The 26,132-nt window shown below is 35.6% G+C and overlaps 1 protein-coding gene across 1 annotated transcript in view; it reads right to left on the bottom strand.

Moving 5' to 3' along the window:
- LOC150095753 (uncharacterized) overlaps positions 1–26,132 on the bottom strand; it is a 145,290-nt gene that overhangs the window by 10,267 nt on the left and 108,891 nt on the right. The window contains exon 7 of the mRNA XM_090409952.1: positions 11,575–12,606. Within this exon, the coding sequence (XP_090266078.1) occupies positions 11,575–12,606 (1,032 nt within the window). The remainder of the gene's footprint in view (positions 1–11,574; positions 12,607–26,132) is intronic.

A 26,132-nucleotide genomic window follows, 5' to 3' on the forward strand; every position in this document is an offset into this window, starting at 1 on the left:
TTATCTCTGCAAGCTGTTCAAATCAGCCTACAGTGATTCTCTATTAGCTATATACCATCTCTCTTGTCAACCTTACTTTGCATGATCATCAAATAACTTGATATTCCTCTACACTATCCTAAGTATCATTAATACCAGTTGAATAGATTAGATACAGAACTCTGAGGTACTCAATGGCCATCCTTCTCTTAGATTCACCACTTCCAGATATCACTTTCTAATACCTCAGTCAACAATATTCTTATCCATGTCACAAGCTTATTTTGCATACTCTCATTGAATTTGCATAACAAACTCGTAGATCCCATCAAATGCCTTAAAAAATCCAGAAGTATACTGTTATATTCATTCTCTCCATATATATCTCTGTTGTCACTGTATTATAGAATGTGAGCAGGTTAGTAAAAAATAGACCTATACCTTTAACAAAACCATACCGTCCTCTGTAAAGAATCATAGTGCTATCTACAAACTCCTAAACATCTGCCTTTACCAGCCTTTCCAATATCTCTTTCCACTACAGAGATACTGACTGGTCTATAACTGGCATTAGAGACTAATTTTGCCACAACTCCCTAAGGTTTGATTCTTGTTTTTGTATTTTTATTCTCTTTAGTAATATTTGTATATTTTAGTTTACAGTTCACCTCTGAAAGTTACTCCACTGTAATTCTTTATAAAACTTTAACATATTTTTCTCTTCAATAGGACGTTCATTTTTATCCTGCTCAAAACTGAATGGCAATCTCCTGTTTCAGATTACTGTTAATAGTGATGAGTAAGACCTTTTCTTATTTCTTGTGTGGTCTCTGAGTGAATTTAGACATATCTTAATGCATAAATTCATTATGTTAGTAATAACTATAAATGTCCTGAGCAAAAATCTGGAAATTACATTTATCATTATCATTAGCTTTGCTGTTTTCTCCAAATTTTCCAGAAATGTATTTAAATGGATCAGGATGGGGGAGACATTCTTCTGTGAATAGTTAAGTAAACTGTGTGATTGCATTGTCTCAGAGGTAAATAAACCACAGATGTCTAAAATGCCGATGAAAGTAATGTTAATATTAATATTTTAATAGATAATAAAATACTAGAACAAGTAAACACTTTCAGATACTTGGGATGTGATCTATCTTACGAAGAAGAAAAAGATATAGACACTAAAATATCAAACTTTGTCAAAGTAAATGGCATAATAAATAATATATTTAAGCCATCCCTGGTACAAAAACACACTAGAATCAGACTATATAATGTCTTGTCAAAACCAACTCTACTATACGGAAGCAAAACATGGACCATGAAAAGGAAAGATGAAAAACGAATTCAAACAGCAGAAATGAAGTTCCTCAGAAAAACAACTGGATATACCAAGTGGGACCACAAAACAAGGAAGAAATCTTACAATCCCTGAAAATAAAACCAATTAATTACTACATAAGACAGTATAAACAAAAATGGCTAGAACATTTAAATCGAATGGACAACAGCAGACTACCAAAAATATTATACAGATACAAAATAAGTGGAAAAAGAAGAATCGGAAGACCAAGAAAGAGATGGCATGAGACCAGAACAGGCCACATGACCTAAATTTCCATGTTACGAAGAAGAAGAAGAAGTAGTAATGTTCTGGCCACCCAGTATAAAAATGTGCTGAATTTCTGTCAAGTCTAGTTGGTATATACATCCAAATCCTCTGCTTACACTTTCACATTGATTAGCCTATTAGTAAGCCAGAATATAAATCCCAGCCAACAGGTATATCAGACTGGAGGAAACTGTGCAGGAATAACATACTCCTGTCCTGTCAGGTGTCTTCTCCCTCCAGGAGATTGACTATCATGTGTCTCCACCATGTCCTATTTTGCACCTCTCTGCTGCATTCCTCATATAAGAGATAGGTCAAGTCTTCTATATTTTTCATCCACTCCAGTCTTTGTCTTCCTCTTCTCTTTCCCTCAACAGTTGAGGGAAAGAGAAAGAGAAGGACACTTCAGGAAGTGTCCTTTGCAGGCATTATGTCTCAGAATATGTCCAAAATAGTTGACTTTTCTCTTTTTAATTTCTTTCATCAGGCTCCTGTTTACACCTACCATCTCTAGTACCTCTTCGTTTCTCATTTTGTCTTTCCATGATATCCTCATAAGTCTTTGCAGCAGCCACATTTCAAAGGCTTCCAGTTTTTTCACACTCACAATAGAGAGTGTCCATGTCTCTACTCCATATAATAATGTGGACCATATGTAGCATTTGGAGATTCTTAGTCTTGTTTTCAGATTTAATTCTCTAGATGTCAGTAGATTTTTCATACTGTTGAAAGTTGACTTTGCAATTTCAATCCTTTTTCTAATTTCATCTTCTGTCCTGCCATTTTCTGTGATCAAGTGTCCGAGGTATATGTATGTTTGCACCTAATTTATTTCCTTTTATATTGATGCATATTTTTGGTATTTCCTTTTCCCTTGAAATTTTCATGATTTTTGTCTTTTTAAAGTTGAAACTGAGGCTATACTGTTCACTGTACTTGAGGGTTTCATCTATAAGAGTCTTGAGGTCATATTTGTTTTCAGCTAGAAGAACTGTGTCATCTGCATATCTTAGGTTATGAATATTTCTGCACCCTACAGTGATTCCTTTGAGGTTACTAATTTTATTAAATATTTCTTCTATGTACAGGTTAAAGAGAATCGGAGAAAAGACACAGCCTTGTCTCACACCTTTCTGAACTGGGAATTCTGCAGTATCTCAGTTTATTCTCAAAGATGCAGTTCTGTTCCCAGTAAAGATTAGTTATTAGCCTAATGTCTTTTCCATCCATGCCTATTTTTGAAAGGATTTCAATTAATTGCCCATGTTGAACATTGCTGAATGCCTTTTTGTAATCTATGAAGCAGAGGTACACATCTTTTTGTTTTTCTAGATATCTTTCTATGATGGTTCTGACATTGAAAATACCTTCTCTTGTACCTACATTTTCCTTGAAGCCACTTTGTGTATCATTTATTTCTATGTTTATTTTTCTTTTATTTCTTTCAAGAATAATGTATAGGAGGACTTTCGATACTTGACTGATGAGGCTAATTGTCCTGCGCTCTTCACATTGTGTAGCTTTTGTTTTTTTAGGAATTGGAACAAAAATTGAGTGATTAATATCTTTGGGTAGAAATCCAGTCTTGTATAATTTATTGCATAATTTTGTTAGAAATTTCAGTCCTTCATCAAGAGCCCTCAACCATTCTGCCAAGATATCTATTATTATTATTATTATTATTCAGGCCTCCATGGAGTCAAAAGACTCATCGTGGGAGGTCCTTCCTAAGAACATAAAGTCTGTCAAGACTCATCGAGGGGAGGTCCCCCCCCCTAAGAAACACAAAGTCTATCATACCACTCCTTAAACTCATTGACCGTTCTTGCTCTCACCACTCCATCAGGCAATGCATTCCACGGTTCAACCACCCTCCATGCAAAGAAACCACTCCTCACCCTCTTGCTCACAGTTTCTTTTCATAACTTCCAGGGATGGCCTCTTGTCATCACTCCTTCCTGCTGTTCAACCAAGTGAAAGAACTCCCCAGTGTCAACCCTGTAACCACCTCTCAACAGTTTAAAAGTCTCAATCATATCACCTCTCCTTCTTCTATCCACCAAACTCTGCATTCCACATTCCCTCAGCCGATCCTCATAACTATCCTTGTACAGTCCTGAAACCATCTTTGTCATCCATCTTTGTATCCTTCCCACAGTTAATTTATCCCCTTCAAATCCTGGGGACCAAATCTGAGAACAATAGTCCAAGTGTGGTCTGATCAGAGATTTATACAACAGAATGATAACCCTCTTATCTCTGCAGGTCAGTGTCCTTCTCATAATTACAGCAATCCTCTGTATTACCTTCACCACCTTTGCAATATGTCCCCTAAACTTCAGGTTTCTATCAATCATCAACCCCAGATCTCTTGTTTCCCCTACTTCCTCCAGTATAACTCCTCCCATAGAGTATGCAGCATCCCATCGATGCTTCCCAAACCTCAAGACCTTACATTTTGCTGCATTAAACTGAAACCCCCCATTCATTTGCCCATCTATCTAGCTTATTCAAATTCTCTTGCAGGGCTACCACATCTGCACTATTACTAATAATCCTTCCCAGCTTCGCATCATCCGCAAACAACTGAATATCCCCTTGCAATCCACTGGCAATGTCATTGATATAAAGGTTAAACAATATAGGTCTTAGTACTGAGCCCTGTGGGACCCCACTTGTAACCCTCTGCCTCCTTGAAACTGCTCCACCATACACAACTCTGATACCTATCAGACAGCCAATCATGAATCCAGTTGACCAATTCTGACATCCAGACCCATGTGCTGCAACTTAAATATCAGCTTATCATGTGGCACCTTGTCAAATGCCTTCGCTAAGTCTAAGAAAATTGCAGTATATGCCTTTCCCTCATCTAATGTTCTTGTAACTTTATTATAAAAGGCTAGCATATTGCTAAAACAAGAGCGCCCTTTCACAAATCCATGTTGACTCTCACAGATAACATTACCCTCATCTTCCCAATGCTGTATACGGTCCCTCACTACTTTCTCCAAGATCTTAACAACTACTGATGACACACAGACTGGCCTGTAATTAGACACTTCCAGTCTGTTACCACCCTTATGCAGTGGCACTAGCTTTATGTGGTTTTAGTTTTCTGATGCCATTTTCAACTTCACAGAGTAAAATGGGTGGTCGTTCTAAATCAGTCTGTTCAGGAATATTATTTCTTTGTTGTTCGTATATTTTCCTTGTGTATTCAATCCATCTTTCCATGATTTTTTTTTATCCATTAGAATATGGTCTCTTGAGTCTCTAATGACACTTGCATGATTTACTGTATTTGTCCTGCTTGTCATTTCTCTGATCTTTTCATACATTTCTCTGCTTCTGTGTTTTCTATCAAGGTTTTCTATATCTATACATTTATTCTTAATCCATTCCTCTTTGGCTTTCCGGCATTCTTTTTTTATTTCTTTATTCATGCTTTTATATTCAGGTTTTGTTCTTTAACTTTTTTCTTTGTTCCATCAACTTTAGTATTTTTTCATTTATCCAAGGTTTATTCCTTTTCCTTTTTAATTGTGGGAGTGTATTTTTGGCTGCTTCCTTGATGCTGTTCTTGAATGTTTGCCAGTTCATGTTAATTTCATCAATTGGTGTTCTATTTTCTGTGTGAGTTGTGGTGTCAAACTTGTTAAAGGATTTTGTGAATTCTTTTATAAAGCAGTCTTTAACTTCTTGGTTGTTAAGTGAGTGTGAATTATAAGTTTCTCTTATGAATGGTTGGCTTGGTATCTTAAGTTTTATTTTGATTTTTGCAATCACTGAGTTGTGGTCCGATCCTATGACTGCTCCAGGATATGGTTTTGTTTGTGTTATTGCATTTTGGAATCTTTTACTTATTATTATATAGTCAATTTGGTTTCTATAGATGTCCCCAGGACTTTTCCATGTATATAGTCTTCTAAAGGCTTGGAATTAATCTTTCACCTCTTTCATTTCTGATTCCAAGCCCTTGGTTTTCCATGCAAAATGAGATTTTTTCTGAGCCCACTTTTGCATTTAGGTTGCCCATCATTATAATAATATCATCTGACTTAGCACTAGATATTGCAATTTGGATGTCTTCATAAAATTGTTCCAACTCTTCATCTAGGTAGTCTTGGGTTGGTGCATATGCTTGGATAATACACAGATTAAATGGTTGTGCAGTTATTTTGGCTATTATGATTCTGTCATTTATGGGCCAATATCCATGTAGAGATTTTGCAATTCTATTACTTAGGACAAGTGCTACTCCGTTAAAGTGTAAGTCACTGCCAGAGTAGATTATAGTGTGATTTTTTTCTTCTTATTATGCCTGTATCTGTCCACCTCACTTCACTGATACCTGCAATATCAACCTTCATCACTTCTAATCCTTGAGTAGGTCGTCTAATTTGCCTGCCTCATAGAGTGTTCTGACGTGACGTTCCATGTTACTATTTTCAAGAGATTGCTCCTGGTTTTCAGACAAGGGGGCATCTTGTCTGAAATGTTCTGAGAATATCCTCCCCGGAGGATTTGGGATATTATCTTCATACACTACCTTAGTAGTTCTTGTCTTACAATTCCTGGTTTCAAGCTCTTCTTCCCTGTAGCTATAAGTGCTGATGGTTGCAGGGGTCTCAACCACATCTCTAATTTCATATTGTGATATGGTGTGTTTCATGGTTGACAATGGATAAATATGTGGTGAGGCTCCAATCTCTTCCACAGTGGCTGGCCACAAGTCCCTTAGGTGTCAGGAGTGTGCCCTCGATGTGCCGCACATCTTGATGCCATTGATCAGTCAATGTTGATTCTTCTACCATCTTGGCCATTCCAGACTTTGTGCTCACAAAGTTGACATACTCTATTTACAGCATTCTATATTGCTGAAACTAACATACTAAACATCACAATAGGTGATAGATGAATTTCATCACATTGCAAAATACCTCTTTTACCATGTTGTTTATTGGAAACTAAATATTCAAAAAAAAAAAAAATGTTTCGGTTCCAGAACAAAGTTCCAGTTAAGTTGTTTTTTTTTCCCAGAATAGTGCTACCACTATTCTACTAGATGTGCTTGGAGAGAGTCCAAGTATTATTTTTTTTTAGGGGGGGGGGGAGACACCACTGAGGTCACAATTTTTATTATTATTATTATTATGTAACACCTCCAGGGAGCCCAAAGACTCATCAAAGGAGGGCACGAACGACATCTACCACTGACCACCACCACTAGTATTTTCACAGACAATCACAAACATCCATGTCCACAGCAGGATTCAAACCCACAGCCTTTTGGCTGGAGAGCAGATATGCTAACCACTTGGCCTAGAGGAGTTGGTAAAATTCTCCATGTATATGTAAGACTTAGTAAGAAATTATTGTGTATATTTCATATTCTTCCCAGCAGCCATGAAAAACTAGGAGAAATAGCCCTGCCCCTCTTTCTTTCTCTCTCTCTGTAGTATGCTTTGAAATTTAATATGAATGAAATAATGATAGGAATGTAGACAACAAAGAAGGAGTTCAAATTAAAAAAAAAAATAGATTTTAAACTTTTTTTTTTCCCGGAGTATCATTTGGGAAACCGACAATAATCTCCAGAAAACTATATATAAATTTAATAATAAATAAAACAATATGTCAGTTTCTCAAAAAAAAACTAAAACCATGTCATTCAAGGAGGAAAATAAAATCTGAAGACATACAGTTATGCAACAAGAAAATAATTGAGCAGGTTAATAATTTTTTTATTTTAATACCAACCATCAACCTAATCCCCCTCCCCACGCACACACACACATACAATATATCATAAAATCTATAACACAATTTAATGTGACTAGTGATCATGGAGAAAGATATTGGGAAAACTGTTCCAAAGAACAGAGGTAGATGGAGTGAAAGAAAAAAAAATGAATGAGAAGTTTGTATCTAAACTGTGTATGGATATTGAGAGCAGCTTCTCATGTTCTTATATAATTAGAAGAATGTGGAGGAATGGTGATGGCTAGTTTGGCAGAGCTATTCCATGTGAGGATGTGCATAATTTGAAGCTCCTGTTAAATAGGTGATTTTTTTTTTTTATTTATTGAGCATTGTTGATTTATTTAGTGTACTTTTACTATATTATTGTGGCTTTTACTATTTTTTATTGTATTCAGTACATTTGCTAGTATCTTTTAAGATATATTGTTAAATCAAGATAGTTTTTTTTAAAAAAATGGTGCCAAAAAATCAGAAGAGCAAGAGAGCAGTGTCAAAAGCTTAGGGTAACAATAGCACAACCCAGTAAATAGAACCTTTATATTGATGCCATACAAAAAAAAATTATCATATAAAATTTCAAGATTAAAAAAAAATTCAAAAATTGGTGAGGGTAGTTGGAGAAAGCAGGAAAATCATTTACAAGAGCTAAGAAAAGAGAACTGAAGAGAAAAATAACAGGAAGGAAGGCACGGTAAGTTGTAAGTTATCCGTAACTAATAATGATATTAATAATAACAACAATATAAGTCGATTAAAATCTAAGACAAAAGAAATCATATGGTAGGGTGATTCAATAATTAAATTTGGACTTGATGAAGGAGTCACATCAAGCTTCCCAGGAGCTAAAATGAAGGATGTAACAAAGGCAATAGCAAAAGAATAGAAAAATAACAGGGATGGTAGTGAACTTAAATCACTACCATCAGCTAGGAACTAATGATTTAAGTAGTGACAAACATAGTGTGAGAGAGAGAGAGAGGGGATATGAAAGACTTGATGGAAGAAGCAAGAAAGAAAGGCGAGAAAGTAAAAATTTAATTTATTACTGATGATAGAAAAGATTTATAAAAGAGGGATGGCCTTCACTTGAATGGACTTGGCATCAGATGCTTGGAGAAATTATTTATTGGAATGAGACCTAATGCAGAGAGTCAGTGAAACCAGATCATCAAGGGAGGAATGCTGAGGATGTGTAAGTTCGGCCTTGTCTCATACCTAATTTAAAATCATGGCTTAGAAATCACATCAAAGCTTAGAAATCATAGTCATTCTATTTGGTGCCATTGTAGTGCCAAAGGACACAAGACTGAAATTGAGTATGTGAAGATCATTTCATAGAAAAGAAAACATGGATGAAGAGAAAGCTAATATCCACAGTATACTGGAAAGGAGAACTGGTTAAGAAAAGATTAATAGATTTAAGATGTTGGAGAAGATTGATGATTATATGGTATACTAGCAAGTAGATCAAGAATTTGAGCTAAATTATTTCTGCATCTCTTCCAGCTTGATCTGTGGAGTCAGAGAATTCTTATCAGAATTTGAAAAACGTAAAGACAGTAGGTGAATGCAATGAAGTGTTGCAAAGAAAATTTTAGCCAGATGTTTTTAGAAATTTTTAGCAGATCATAAACAGGGGATTCTAGGTTTAACAATATCTGACACACAGATTAACATCTGAGATCTGACAAATGTATATTTACCGTCCTTCTTACTAAAGAAATTATAGTGTGTGTGTGTGTGTGTGTGGTTTGGATAGTTTTGTTGGTTGGTAGTTATTAAGCTGCCTGTTGATAATTATTGAGGATCTGTGAAAAATAATAGTTCAGATTGTGATAAAAATGTAAGTAGTGGTGCACATCATTTATGTTTATATGATGAACTGGATGTGTGAGTGTTTTTTTGGATGTGTTTTTGCTGTTTATATGATTTTTAATAATATTTTTTCATGTTTGTTATAATTTTGGGTGATGTTTTCTAATTCACAATATCAGTGCTTTTGATTATTTTTCCCCATTTTGGTTGGGTGTTTTTTTTTTCTCTCTCTAATCCAGCAATTAGTGTTATTATTAATAGTTTTTTTTCATGGTTGGTGATGCCAGAAACTTATAGTGTGGAGTTCAAATACTAATGAACATGTTTCCCATGCAGGTAATACTCTCTCCATTCGTGGTGGCTGTGACACTTTCTCTTAGAATAAGCAGTAGCAGGATTATTCATTAACTGACCGGAAAGTATCCTGATGTGTTACCATAAAGTTTAATGCATACTATCTAATTGCTGAATTTGGAACTGCTTTATTTAGTTGACTGCAGTATGTTTAGCATGCCCATGAAGCATATCACCTCCATTGCATATGCAAATGAAGAGGGGGGGAACAAAAACTGAAGATCCTACTCTGGAGTAGGATCTTCAGTTTTTGACAATAGCCACTTCAGATTTTAAACAAGCACAGTGATGGTCGTACACCAGCCAGTAGAAGTTATCTATCACCTAGACATGTAGTAACTATGGCATTTCCTCTAAACTAGGGGAGATATGCTTATAAGCTGGCAATTCTTGCCTGATGTACTAGAATTCTGTTTGTTGAAGGTGAAATGCACATTGCACGTCACTCACCTATTAGTGGTGTAAGTTTTTTTTTTTAAATAATTGAATTTACCATGTCAAATTTGGTTCTCTGTCTTGTTGAATACCTCTTTTGAATAAAAGTACAGGGTGTCCCATAAGTTACGAAATATTTCGATAATTCATAAAAATTAGAAAAATTGGTGTATTAGAGTGCGGTTTGCACAAAAGTGAACTGCAAGGAGGGGGATTTTTTTTTGGCACAGAGAAAAAATTTGCTTTAAATTTTCACCGATAGAGGGCGGTGTACCACATGCATCATTTGCAAATACGTGCAAATGAGAGTTCTATAAAACTCAAGGTGTACCGCTGATGGCTCGTAATGAATGCGTGTGAATTCCCAGTCATTGAGACGAACAGAATTATTTTTGTGAAAAGAAAAATTTGTTGCTGTGATGCTTACTTTGATAGATAAGGCATTGTTGTGAATTGTCTTAAGTAAGTGGGGAATCGGTAGCAGAAGTTTTACAAAATTTTCAAATGCATAAAAGAATTAAGAAAGGTTGATGTCCTATCACTCCTGCCAGACTACAGTCTCTAATACGACATTTCGAGAAAACTGGAAATTTGTCAGATCACCCTTGAACATGCAGACCAGTGTTATCCGAAGCCTGTACCAGCATTGTGGTATTGCAATTGAATGCCCTAGCAGCACAATTAACAAGCAGTATAAGCAATGTATGGAAACTGCAAGAATCACAGGCATAGCAAAAACATCCGTATTCCCCATCCTTCATGGTGTGTAAGCATCACAGCAATAAATTTTTCTTTTCACAAAAACAATTCTGTTTGCCCCAATGACTGGGAATTTGCACGCATTCATTACGACCTGCCAGCGGTACACCTTGCGTTTTATAGAACTCTCATTTGCACGTATTTGCAAATGATGCATGTGGTACAGCACCCTCTATCAGTAAAAATTTGAAGTGAATTTTTTCTCACCACCAAAAAAAAAAACCCTCCTTGCAATTCACTTTCGTGCAAACTGCACTCTAATATACCATTTTTTCTAATTTTTATGAATTATTGAAATATTTCAGAACTTATGGGACACCCTGTATCAGATTGATAATATATTACTTAGATCTCTACTTACAGTAAATTGAAATTTGATTTATGTAATAAGAATAGGAAGTGACTCATCACACTACCTGGTTTAAAATTAGTGACATACCTTGCCCTGGCCTATAACATCTCCAATTTCCAGCCAACAGACTGTGCTTGTCGGCTGGAAATTGGTTTGAATACCACTGTAATATTAATGTTTATGAAAGTAGGTAATATATAATTTTCTTTTGTCTCCAATGTTACAGCTACTAGAGGCTTGAAAAAAGTATCAAGTTTGGTCTCTCTGGTCTTCCTGCCAGAACAGGAGAACCAAATTATCTAATCCTTGGCCATCTCATTGGATGAAATATGTTGACACTATAACTCCTTTTTTTTGGGTAGATTCATTAAAAAATAAATAAAAAAAATAAAAAAAAAAATAATAATAAAAAATTCAGTTCCCAAGGTTTTCAGTCATGCAAATTGATATGTTAAAAAAAAGTTAAAATAAAAGGCTTTTAAGAAAGAGAACTTACCAATCATTATTGGTCTTGTAAAAGTTAATGCTCCATTTATAAAGTTGGCTGTTCCCAGTGCAAGTGCTAACTTTTGTAGTCCCATATATTCTGCCATGAGTACAAAGAACAATGGAATGGAACATCCTGTTGCCAATCCATAAAATACAGAGATAGCTATCTGTGACAAATATGTATTGGCCAGAGTGAAAAGATTATTTAGCACGCCTATTAAAATCATTGATACCATTACCATGTGTTTTCTCTTCACATATCCACGGTCAGATATCCATCCAAGGCAAAGCCTCCCTAACAGATCTGTAAGAGAGAAGGCAGAAATAATATAAATTGCACTCTCTTCAGGTGTCCCTTTATCAACAGCAAAATCAATGATTACCATAAAGTACATGTGCAATACCACAAAGAAACTGACCATTGTGATGGTCACAAAAATGAACATTGGGTCAAGCAATATAGATGTTAACATCTGAGCACCACTGAAGCCACATTTTTTAACATCTGTTATAGTTTTTATAGCAAATGACTTGCAACCATCTGACATTTCTATATTAGAGTGGCCATTGGAGATAGCTATTAAAGATTGGCTATGTTTAGGTTCATCAGTTGATTTCTCTTGTTTACCTAAATTAACTGCCAGTGAATGAAGATCTGTGTTGTTATTTTCAACTGACGGATTAAGAAGGGGTTCACAAATCACAGTAGATGATATATCACCAATATTTGGATCAGACTTGGATGGCAATGATTCATTATGTGTATTAACTTGATTTCTCTTCTTCTTCTTCTTCATTAACCAGGAAGGCGGTCGTAGGAGAGTAGCAGCTACTAGCGTATTAAGAAGAATACCACTTAGAATTAGAAAACTACCGCGTAATCCAAAATTGTGCAGCAAATACTCCATCCCTACAGGAAATACAAATGAACTAAGAGCTCCACCAGAGAAAGCAATACCAATAGCACTTGCTCTATGCTTCTCAAAATACTGGTTCAAAATAACTGGCATCAGTGTCATTGTCATCCCAAATCCTGCACCTGTAAAAGAATTAAGAAATTTACTTGCATTACTGAATGCTTGAGAATGTAGGCCAAAGATTCATAGAATTTTTGGTGTTTTTCATATAATTACAGTTGTCAGATATTTATTCTTCTCATTATCTGGTTATTCCTCTGCACTTCTGATAACATGTTATTCCTTCAGATAATAATAAATTATCCATTTCAGGCATGTAACAAATTGCTTATGTTTAATTAATCATATGGTTTGAATTTACATTTTAAATATCAAATATGGGATATTAGGAAATTTTTATTTTTTTTATTCAAATTAAGATGCAGATTAATAATACAGGTGAAAAAAAAAGTGGTAACATGTAATCTCAAGACTTGTATCATGAGACTAATACAATTAGAAATAACTCAAGTAAACTCATAAAACTAAGAAACTTAATGAGAATATTTTAGGAAGAACTTAACAGAACATACAACTCTATATAAATATATAATGAGTTATAAACATTAGACAAACAAAAATTATGATAATTTGAGAAAAGTAAAAGTTAAAAAAGTAGAGATAAGGAAATTAAATAAAACCTAGAAAACCATAGAAGACGACTACGACTACAATGAGAAATAATATATTTTATTTCGTATGTGGTTCCCCCTTTCCTCCCCTGTTCCTTAGAATGGATTGAGCCCTCCTAATGAGGGATTAAGTATGTATTTTATGATTGTAGATCCATGCGTGTTCATGGGCCAGTTTGCCTGTTCTGAGGGATGAAAAACCTGAGTTTCCAGGTGAAAAACCCTCTACCTCCATATGAGACTGGCTAACTCACCTTTAATCAAAAGAGACCACATAAAAGTTCTTCACGTCATGGAAGGGAATCGAACCCTGGTCTTTCTGGCCAAAGGGCTTTGTCTATTAAGCCATTTGAATTGAATCTACAAATTCACAATGGGGGGAGGGGAAGCATAGCAAACAAGAAACTGAAATGTTAAAATTTATACATGGTCATTGAAAAATAAGTAAAATTGGTGAGTACATATGTGACACCCTGTTGGTGAACACTAGACACTGCGACAGTGTGAAGACTTTTTCCAGAGTGATAAAAATGCCTTCTTTTGTTGCATTGTCATTCTCAACTAATCATCAGATTTCCAGTTGTGTCCAGTTCTCCAAATAGCTGAATAATTTTATGGTGACAATTTTACAGCTTTCAGATTGCTGTCATCTCCAGTATTAATTATCTCTGTATGGATTCTGCCACTGTCAGTTGATAGGGAATTTTCTTCTTGCTTATGTTGTCACAAATGCCATGAAAAAGTTTGGGGAATTTCAAATGGTACCCTTGATATCTTTAAGGCATATAATCAGGTTCAGCACAAAGGCTTGCTGAGCAAGTTTCCATTATATGGTCTGTTTTCAGACTTATGCAACTAAGTTGCTAGCTTTCTATCTGGATGCACATTATGTGTAATAATGGATGGATCTTTATCCTCAAATATTGAAACTAATTTTTAGTGGAACCTGTGGCATAGTAATTAAATAATAAAGTAACACATAAAAAAGATGTACTATTAATTTTAGTACGAAATATCTGTCCTTTTACTAATTAAAGATATCACTGTGGTTTTTACGTATTACTTTATTATTTAATTGAAACTAACGTTGATGTTCCACAAGCTCCATTCTTTCAACCTTCAATATATTACCAACCTTCTCTAGTTGACTGCAAAATGCAATGCACAGCTTTGCTGATAACAGTACATTACACTCCTCTGCCTCATTTGACAAGCCTTGCACTATTACAAAAATCACCAACACTTCTAGAATATCATGGAGGAGCAGAATCCAGGAGAAGACAGGTAACGAGTGGAGTACTACAGGGCTCTGTGCTTGGACTACATAAATGATATAGGAAAAATTTGTAGGGAGATAATCTGTTGTTTGCTGATGATGCAAATTTGGGTACAGTAATGGTTAATCAAGTTGATATAGAGAGCTTGCAGGATGATTTAAATAAGCTGACGGTATGGGCAAAGGAGAATGGATTCCAATTTAATGTGGAAAAGTGTCAAGTTACGCATTTTGGAATACAAAGATTAAATGCTATGTACCACATTGAGGGAACAACTGTACTCCAGGAAACTAATGAAGCTAGGGATTTGTGGTAGTAGTAAATAGAGAGTGGAAACTTAGAGTGCATATTGCTAAGGCAGCCAGTGTAGCTTACAGGATTACTTTGCTATTAAAGATCACACTAACAAGCAGAGCAGAGACAAGGGGATTATCATTCCTTTTTATAAAGCCTTGAATACTGGTCTGGTCACCTGAGTTTCTTGGGGATGAGGAAGTGGTGGAGAGGATCCAGAGGCATGTAGCAGCAGAATGCATCATTCATTGCCTGTGAGCAGACAACGTGTGTATATATATATATATATATATATATATATGTTAAAAATACCAAGAAATTTATATATATATAGTAAGATCTCTCATGCATTTATTCAGATAGGTAAATAAGAGTTTTGCCTGTATTTAAACACTGTGACTGTCAGTTCATCCAAAAACTTAAACGACCTAAAAAAAATCAGTACGTATTTAGAATTAATATCCATTTCTCATTAAATAGGTACATGGGTAAGTATGCTAAGAAATCAAAGTGATAATGCATGGAACATGATCTTCTTTTTGTCTTGAGTAGTTGTTGCTTGTTGCTCTAATTATAAAGACTTCCTCTTTTTTTTTTTGTCTTGTATCATTGCTTTTGTTAGGTTTTCCAAGTCTCTTTGGTGTTCTCTTCAGTAGCCACATGGAAACTTTGTCCAATACTGGTAGTAATGGCACTGCAAGCAGCAGTTTCAGGCTTTTTGTTGAAAGATAAGTTTTAGATTGGATTTGATATGACTTTTGCATTACTATTTAAATATTTAATAATTGTTTCTGAAAAAATTTAGCCAACTTGTGAAGTAGTCATGGTAATAATATGCTTGTGTAGTACAAGTTTTAACAGTTAAACAGGTGATATTTTGTTTCCATCAGTGTCTACACCACCATTCATGAGGATAAGGGCTGTTTTAGGACCATTACTGTTTAACTTGTATATTAATGATATTGGTGAAGATTTGGATGGAGATATTCAGTTGTTTGCAGATAATGCAAAGTTGGGACAAACCATGAAGAGTAGAGAAGATGTTGTGGCCTTATAAGAAGACATGAATAAATTGAGTGATTGAGCAGAAGAATGGGGATGTGAGTTCAATGTTGCAAAATGTAAGGTTTTAAAATTTGGTTAACAAAGATGGGATGCAGAATTTATGCTTGGTGAGGATATATTGTCGGAGGTGGAGGAAATAAGAGATTGGGGGATGATAGTAGATAAGGATTTGAAATTTAGGGGACACATCGCCAAAATTGTGAAGACAACACAAAGGCTTCTGGGAATGATGCAAAGGACATTGACTTGTGGAAGTAGGGAAATTCTTGTTCCATTGTATAAGGCTTTGATTAGGTCACACATGGACTATTGTGTGCAGATTTGGTCACCTGGTTTTCAGAAGGACGAAGAGATGACTAAGGTAGTTTCTAACCTCTGGAATGCCGAATATGAGGAAAGATTGAGAAGATGCAATTTGCAGAGTCTGGTGGAGGAAGAGGGGAGATATGATAGAGACCTAGAAGTTGGTAAGGGGTTGTTATAAGATCAATGATGGAGAGGTTCTACAGAAAATAGTGAGAGATCAGGGGAGAACCAGAGATCATCCCTGGAAGTGTATAAAGAGGGTGTGAGTAGGGGGAGTGAGAAGCAGGTTTTTTTTTCATGCAGAGTTGTGAATGATTGGAATGCCTTGCCTGAAAGTGTGGTGTCTGCAGAGAATTTGAGTTTGTTTAAAGCACTGTTTGGTGAGCTGTGTGTATGATAAAAGGACCTCCCAGATGAGTCTTTGACTCCAATGGGGTCTTGAGTAATAATAATAATAAATTAAAGATGCCAAGAAATTATATGTTATACTATTATATCCTGTACACCCCTTGAAGGTACATGGCAGGAATTTGATGATGATGATGGAGTTATTATATTCTTGGTGAAATTATATTCTTGGTGTCATCCTTTATCCAAGTGTATGCAAACAAAGTTTGCGCATGAAGAAACTTCATGGCAGGGCAACTTGTATATGGAGGGTAATGACTTCACATCAATTGCCTTAGTATCCCATAATGCAATGCACATATTGTTACAGACATGTATAATGCTATGCATTATGGGAAGGCCCACTACTCAGACCCGTTTCGACCTTTATTGAGGTGAAAAAGTAAAGGGTCGCTTATCATAGGCCTAGAGTAGTTAGAATAGGGGTGCAAGAGAGCCTGATAGTATTAGGAGAAAGAAAGACAAATAGGTAGCATGAGAGAGAGAGAAAAGGCATCAGCTCTTTTATATCATCATCATACAGTTTTCCTCTTTCACCAATCTCATACAGATGAACAACCAAAAGACCAATTGAAACTAAAGCGCAACTAAAACTAAAATGCGTTGAGTTGAATCGTTGAGTTAAATGCCTTGAAATGCCTGAGATTGCTCTCCAGTCATCCCTGCAATTGACTATAAGACCACATTGAATTAAGAGAATGGAATTATTTAAAAAACCTCTCATAGTAAGAATAGACAGAATTTTATCTTCCCCTGGTGAATATTGCATAATGTGGGTGGTCTACACCATCTAGTGATAAATTTGATATCTCCTATAATGCTTCTTTCTAAATACAAAAATCATCTGATTGAACAATAAAATGTCCACAGTACAATATTATCAAGCATTTGGATGTCATATTGCTGGTTTTCAAATTCATGTTTCTTTCTAACCCTCCATAAATGGTATTTTAATTCATTAACACGTTCGCTGCCACGCTACTTTGGCATGGTCCGTTCCCCTACGCCGAGCAGTTTCACTTCTTCAAGGTCAGTACGATAATCTCGTTACTGGAGGTAAGCGTCCTACGAGTATACTCGTAGTTGGCTTGTACAGAGCATATACGGTCTATGAGAATACACAGTTTTGATGCTAGCCCCACAAGCCAAGCATTTTCACTTCTTCAAAGTCACTACAATAATCTCGTTTCCGGCGGTAAGCGTCATACGAGTATACTCGTAGCTGGCTTGTGAAGCAGGTTTACCCACTACGAGTATACTCGTAGTTGGCAGCGAATGTGTTAATTATAAAAATCAAAATTCTCTTCCCATTGCTGACAGGTGGTGGGTATTGTAAAAAATAACCTGTTCTGTTGTAAGTAATGGAATGCCCAACACATTACACAATCTGTTCTCCAAATACGCAGGGCAAGAGAGCAGCTGTAGAATGCATGTTCTACTGTTTCCAATCAGTAACAGATGTCAAAGATTGGATCTCCGATGTTAAAGTACCTCCATTTGATGGCATTGACTGGAAGGCGGTCAAATGCAATTCTCCAGGCAAGATTCCTCCTGTTAGGGTACCCTCGTAACTTCATCAAGTTATGAAACAAAATATTGTTGTCTGTACCTAACTGTGGAAATTCATGGCGAAAGAGATTAAAGATTTCTTTATACCAAATTTTACTTTTTTTAATGGAAAGAATGTCAAATTCCAGAGTGTTTTAGCAGCCTTAGAGTTAAGCACAGAGTGTTGTAGTATTCAGGAGCAATTTCAGCTTTTGGACCTGTATAATCTTTAGTACTGGAGAAGGTCTGCACATGTGTGATCAGTCTGCATTTTATGGATTTTAGAAGCTGTATTGTTTAAATAGCAGAATTTTAAGACTGGAAGTCCAAATTCTCAATGCTTCTTTGATAGTTGAAGAAATTCCTTTTTAACTTTTTGGTATCGGCTGGACCAAAAAGATTGAATAGGTTTACTATATAATTGCTTTTCTTCAGCTTCTGTGATGTCTGTAATATTTATTATGTACAACTGAGCAGGAAAGATTATGGTTTTGAGTACTATAGCTTTAGAAGAAAAGGAGAGTGGCCCTATTTTCCAGTCTTCTAACATTTCAAAGTTCTTGTATATAACTTGGACTGGTAATATTGGGTAAGTGGAAAAGGGAATTCCAAGTATAATGAGGGGTTCTCTCTTAAGGGTTAGTCCAAAAGGAATGCCTTCAAGATCCCACTTTCCATAGACTTTTAATTTTGTCTTGTCTGCATTAATAATTAATATACTGCTTTTTCTGAATTTTTCCAAAATACCAAAAAATATATATATAGTTGAAGGAACTATTATTCCTCGCACAGCATGTGCATTGTTGACTTCCTGTAAGAAAGGTTCAAGAACCAATGCAAACAGCAGTGGACTAAGAGGATAACCTTGCTTGACTCCTTTTCAAATTTTTATTGTGTCTGACAGGAACCCATTAACTAGGAGGTGGGTGGTTGAATTGGCATAGGCTCCTTTGATAACAGATAGCAGTTTTTCCTACACCAATTTCCTGTAGGATGTGAAATAGAAAGAGATGCCAGACATTATCAAAATGCTTGAGTAATGTCCTATGATAGTACTGCCATTGACTGCTTTTTCATGTTAACTAAGCAGATTAGATCACGTAGCAGAAATAGATTAAATTCTACTGCTCGACCTGGTACAACATACACCCGTGTGCTTTTAATTATGTATCTCATTCCCACTTTTGAGCCTGTTATTGATAATGCGGAAAAATATCTTGTACTCAGTATTAGATAGAGAAATAGATCTCCAGCTGCTGATTAAGGTGTGATCGCAATTAGGTTTAGGAATGAGGAGAGTGTGGCTTGCCAAATTCACTTGATATGTGTCCTGATGAGAGAAAGGAATTAAATAGTGTAACTAGAATGGGAAGAATAAAATCCCAGGCCTCGCAGTAAAGTTCTATCCCTAGACCATCAGGTCCTGGTGATTTTCTTGTCTGGCATTCTTTATAGCTGTGGTAACTTCAGATGCTGTAATGAGTCTGTCAAGCCCATCTTGGAAATGAACAGGAAAGACATTAATGTTCAAAGAGTTATAATTTTCAACAGTACTATTGTTTTCAAACAGATTTTTGTAGTGTTTTTGAAAGGAGTCAAGGATGTATTGAGTGGTGGACATGTCTTCTCCATCAATGCAGATTTGAGTGATAGTCTTTTCTTTGCGAAATTTTGTGAATTGTCTGTTGAAGAATGTAGCTGAAGGGCTGAGTTCTCATCAGTGAGAACCAGACCCAGAAGTGATTCCAAGGATAAAGTAATGTAGAAATCATATTTCCATATACAGGTAGCCAAAAGGTTACTTGCGCTACTATTATTACTATTATTGTTACTATTATTAACCCAGTGTTAGTAAGGTGGGGTGTCACAGACCCCAAAGATATAGAAAGAAATAACTATGACACCGCCACCTTACTAACACCAGGTTAAAATACTCAGGATTAGAGATAGATGTCGAAAATTTTTCCACTTGGTTATATAATTAAGGCATTAGATGTGAAGTCATTAGCTTCTATATATGAGTTGCTTTGTCAGGAAGTTACTTCATGCAAAAACTTTGTTTTTACTTAAACTTGGATAAAGGATGAAACCAAGAATATAACCTCTTGGCTTCTTTAATTTATAATATAACCAAGTGGCAAAACTTTCAACATTCATGAGGATGACAGAACATTTGCCATTCAATTGGAACAACTGAATTTGGATCGCTAGAATGTGAGACCTTTATAAGGACTTTTCATCTGAAGGTGAGTTAGTCTCATACAGGTACAATCTCTGGTCTTTCATATAACATTTTCCAATAACACAGATTTTTATACTGAAAAAATATGTTTGAAATAGTGCTAGGTGTGTGTATGTGTACAAATGTTTCTGCCACTGCTAACTATTCCTTGAGCTCTTTAGATTTCTGTCTTTGAATGCAGTTTCATCTTCAACAAAAAAAAAAAAGCCACAGATGAATGCAAGGTCAGAGCCATGTTGATTTAGGCCACTGGAACATTTAGCACCTAGTTCTGCATGAGCTACTTTTAAACACCCAAGTAGGTAATGCTCTTATGCACTAACTTTTGTTTATTCTAGAGTACAATTTGGATGGAAACAAGAATATATTTTTTGTCAAGTATAATTATTATTATTATAATTACGGCTATTATAGCCTGTTTTTGTTTAGGAGTGTCAATTATTTAAATACATTGGCTATCATTACTCAAAAAAGGGGTATATATATATATATATATATATATATATATATATATATATATATATATATATATATATATATATATATATATATATATATATATATATATATATTTTTTTTTTTTTTTTTAGGGCATTATGGGTGAGTATAGAAGGCAATTATGGCAGAATATACTCACCCATAATGCCCTAAAAAAAAAATATATATATATATATATCCCTTTTTTGAGTAATGCCCAATGTATTTAAATAAAGGACACTCCTAAAAAAAAACAGGCTATAATAGCCATAATTATAATAATAGTGTTTAAGAGGAGTAACATGATAATTTTCCCAGAAACTATACTTAATAATTATTATTATTGCACCCTCCATGGAGTCGGCAGACTCATAGTGGGAGGTTCATTCAACTGACAACATATTGGTGTTGTTGGTTGAATGAACTAAAATTAAAACTAAAACTCTTCCTCGCTCATCAGCATTTTTCTTCGAATCAAGAGGTGATTGCAGCTGTAGAGGGATATTTTGCAGATCTTACTGAGAACCACTACAGGGACGGGATAATGGCGCTGGAATAAATGTATTAGTCTTAAGGGAGATAATGTTGAAAAATAAAAATAATTCAGAAATTATAAATTTGTTTTTTCATTGTTAGGCTGAGAACTTTTCAGATCATCCTTGTACACAACTTGCTGGTATCGTTCAGAGAGCCAATCTCCAATTCATCTAACCAGAGGATGGGAATTCCCATCCTCTGTAGCTTGTACACCAACTTATCATGTGGTAATCTATCAAATGCTTTTGCAAAGTCCAAGAATATCACTGTCTATGATTCCCCCTTATTTAACACACTTGTTACCCTATCATAAAATGCAAGAAATTGCTAAAACAGAACCTACCCTTTACAGATTCATGCTGACCATCATAAAGAATGCTATGTCTCCTTCAACCCAATCCTGTATTCTATTGTAACCAATCTTGCCAACAACTTGACAACAACTGCAGTTATACAGACTGGTCTATAATTGGAAACGTCTGTCCTAGAACCATGCTTGTGGAGTGGTACTATTTTGCCTTCTTTCCACTCCTTAGGAACCCAACCCACTGGGTTTTGGTTAGCCAGATGCAGACTTCTGTAAGGAAAGGATATATGTGGAATTAAGGCTGGTGATTATGACAATCTCAGGAGATAGCTCAGAGCTACAGCATGGAATGAGGAACTGAGCAGTAAGGAAATAAATGGTGCTTGGGAACTGAGAAATACATAACAGCATCAATGTGTGAATGTATTCTGGAGGTCAAAATGCTGAATAAGGTAGGTGTAAAATGGATGAATGAGGGGCTTAAGCCTGAAATCTGGAAGAAGAAGAAGGAGGCACCTTGGAGGCAGTACAAGATGAATAATGGTAATAATCTGTTATATGAAGAGTATGAAGAACAAGCCAGTAGAGTGACTCAGTAAGAACAAGAAAAGTGCAGTATGAGCAGAAATTAGCAAATCAGGTGAAGAAAAACCCTAGAAAGTTTTTTAGATATGTGGCAATTAGAAGAAAGGATGATTATGGTAAGATGCTGTTAATGGATGAAAATGGTAGATGGTAACTTCTGCAGAGGACATTGCTGAGGTATTCAGTGATCAATGTATAAGGGTGTTTCATTCTCATCAAAGTGAAATCATGAAAACTCAAGTGTAGATGACATAGGAGAGGATGGCTTAATTGTGAGTGAGCAAGAAGTATGTGAGGAAATAAATATGCTTGATGTCATTAAGGGGATAGGATTTAATGAGATATCACCATGTGCCATAAGGGAATGTTCCAGAGGATTGGCAGTAACATTGGCATGCCTGTTTAATAAGAGTCTTACAACAGCACAGGTTCCAAGGGAGTGGAAAGAAGGTAAAAGTGTTCCACTGCATAAAGGTGGTGATAAGGCTATGGCTACAAATTATAGGCTAATCTGTATATCTGGAGTTTTGGTGTAGCTACTAGAGAGAGAGATTAGTGAGAAGTAGGATACAGAAATGGTTTGATAACAGCAGAATTCTCTGTGGTTATCAGCATGGGTTTGTGAAAGGAAATCATGTTTTACTAACTTATATACTATAACAAGGTGACAAATGCCTTGGAGAAGGGTGATGCATATACAGTCGTATACTTTGATTTTGCAAAAGCTTTTGATAGACTGCCACACAACAAGCTATCAAATAAATTGAAATGAATGAGACTGGATAACAGACCTGAGTTGGATCAGTGACTGCCTGTCAGATAGGTATCAGAAAGTTGTATATGGGGTGTAGTATCCCAAAACAGGGAGGTCACTAGTGATATGCTGCAGGGGTCAGTTTTGGGACCATTGTTGTTGAGTTTGTATATTAATGATATTGGGATGGGTTTAACTGGTGTCTACAGCTGTTTTCAGATTATGCGAAATTGGGGAGAACAATGCAAAATCAAGCATTGATTCTGGCAATCAAGAACGGGCAGGTAAGTGGAACTGTCAGTTCAGTGTTGCAAAGTGTAAGGTTTTGAAATTTGGTAAGCAATGATGGGATGCAAAGTATACATTTGGTGGGGAAACTTTAAAGAAAGTAGAGGAGATGAGATATCTGGGAGTGGTGATGGTGGACAAGGACCTGAAATTCAGAGGCCACATTGCACAAGTTGTGAAGACATCACATCAGATATGGCAAGGATGCAGAAGACCCTGACATGCAGAAATAAAGAGGTTATGATGCCATTATTTAAGGCCTTGATCAGGCCTCGTATGGATTATTGTGCATAGATTTGGTTGCCTGGTTTTTTTTTCACGGTTATGAGGATATTTTGGAAAGGGACCAGAGAAGATTCACAAAATTGGTCAATAGTCTTTAAAATGTACAGCACAAGGACAGATCGAGAGAATGTAAGTTGCAAAGTCTCATGAATGCGAGGAAGGGGGGGGGGAGATATGATTGAGATATATAAACTAATCAAGGGTTGTTATCAGGTTGACATGAAAGAGATTCTTCATAGAATGGGAGAGGAAGGGTAGAACAAGAGGCCATCGCTGGAAACTGTATAATGAGGTTGTGAGCAGAGGAGTGATGAGTAGGTTCTTGACATTGGTGAGTGGAATGCATTGTGTGAGTGTGTTGTGAATGTTGACATGCTGAATCAGTTTAAGGCACAGTTGGATAAACTTTGTGTGTGATAGTGTGTACCTCCCATGATGAGTTTCTGACTCCATGGAGGTTAGATGTTAATAATAATAATAATAATTGTTTATTTTTTAAAACTCAAATTGAAATTTTCTGAAGTATTATTGTTTATAATTTTGCAAGTATAGAATTGGTATTTAAATAAATAAACAGGCATAAAAATGTTGCATAACTAGAGAATTGTAACCTAATGTTTGATAACATTCTTTATGGCATGTTATCACATGTTATTAGGTTAGAATTAGATGCCGCACATTATTAGTGAAAATAAAATCAACATTTCACTTTTATTTGAAATGATGTGAGATTGAATCCCAGCTGGTACAGACATGAAGTACTTTTAAAAGGAATTTTCTTTGAAGATATTTTGCCAGCCTCATGTGAGGAGATAGTAGTTTTCAACAGACAAACTGGGTGGATCACGCACGGTTGAAAGAAACACTTATCTCCCAGTCCTAGTTGCCTCAGCAATAATTTCAACCGGTTCATTTGCACCGCAACTTATCTTTGTCTACAAAAACCTTAAGAGAATATTAAGATTATGAGAATCATCAGTGGTTTAGTTTCATTAATTGGGAAAATCTGGTTATATATGTTTAAAACACTGGGAAAAAAAACATAGCGATATTAAAAACCAGATTCCTCATTTTAATAGGAAAAAATATCATGTTATTATTATGGTAGCTGGTGTGTGTAGTATGTGGCCTCCCTTGATGAGTCTCTGACTTCCTGGAGACAGTGGTGCATCCAGAGGGGGGGGGAAACAAGAGGCTTGGGCACCCCCCAAAGAAAAGGAAAAAACACTAGAAAATTTTCCAAAAATCTTTTCCTAATTAAAATTCGTTTTTTTTCATTTATGTTGTGTCGTGTCTTCTATTTCTATACTACTTATGAATTAGCAATCACTACAGATGCTCAGTCATAGGTCATATGCGATGTGTAGTGTGTGTATTTGCAAATCGTCTACTCAACTCGGCCCCCACCAAGGTTAAATCCTGAGCACTCAGCCCCCACCAAGATTAAATCCTGAGTGCACCACTGCCTGAAGGTCTCTCTTAATAATAATAATAATTAATAACAAATGTTATTTAAAAAATACTGTAATTGAAAATCAGTTATCCATGAGTTAAAAATGGAAATATCTATCCATTGTTCTTTATTGCTAGAAAATATGATATTGTAAATATTGTGCATCAATTGTTGTTAACTTTATGCATACCATACACATACATATATACAGTGTTTTTTTTTTGTTGTTGTTTTTTTGGGACAGTATGCAAAGTTACAGCATACCAGCACCTTTATTAACAATGACACATGATATATGGATGTGATATCATTTAATTTTTCAGGTTTTCTTGAAAAATGAAATATTTCCTAATAAAGAATGCATACTGGTACCTATTGTTTGACAAAAAAAAAAAAAAAAAAAAAAGCTGCATATATTATTATTATTATTATTTACAGCATCTCCATATAGTCCAGAGACTCATCGCAGGAGACCCAAATCAACTATCATATACACAAATCCTATCATACCTCTCCTTTGAATCCATTCACCATCAGGGAACTCACAACCAATTCTGGCAATTCATTCCACTCACTTACCACTCTCTACACATAAAAATCTGGTCTGTACATTCTACTAACCACACTCTTACACAACTTCCATGGATGGTCCCTAGTTCTCTATTTATCATATATTGAAAATTTTCACTTGCATCAATTTTATAAAACCCCTTTAATATCTTAAAAGTTTCTATCATGTCCCTTCCCCTCTTTTCCACCTATCAACTAAACTTTGTAACCTACAAACCTTCAACTTATCCTCATAGAGAATATTACACAGACCTGTCACCATGGTCACTCATCTCTGAATCTTTTTGACCACCTCCTAGTCCCCAAGAAACCCAGGTGACCAAATCTCTGTGCAGTAGTCAAGATATGGCCGAATCATATATCCTTATAAAGAGGGATAATAACTTTCTTATCTTTACTTGTTGGTGTGTTTTTCAACATCCAAGTAATTTGTTGAGCAATTTTACCAACTTTTACAATATGCCCTCTGAACTTTAACTCTCTGGCTACCATTATCTTCACTTCTCTAGCCTCATCGGTTTCCTGCAAACCAGAACTATCAATATGATACACCATATGTAACCTTTTCAACCCGAAGTGCA

The sequence above is a fragment of the Typopeltis vanoorti genome, chromosome 20 (assembly GCF_054136105.1).
Source record: "Typopeltis vanoorti isolate ZY-2024b chromosome 20, IOZ_Tvanoo_1.0, whole genome shotgun sequence".
Classification (NCBI taxonomy): domain Eukaryota; kingdom Metazoa; phylum Arthropoda; class Arachnida; order Uropygi; family Thelyphonidae; genus Typopeltis; species Typopeltis vanoorti.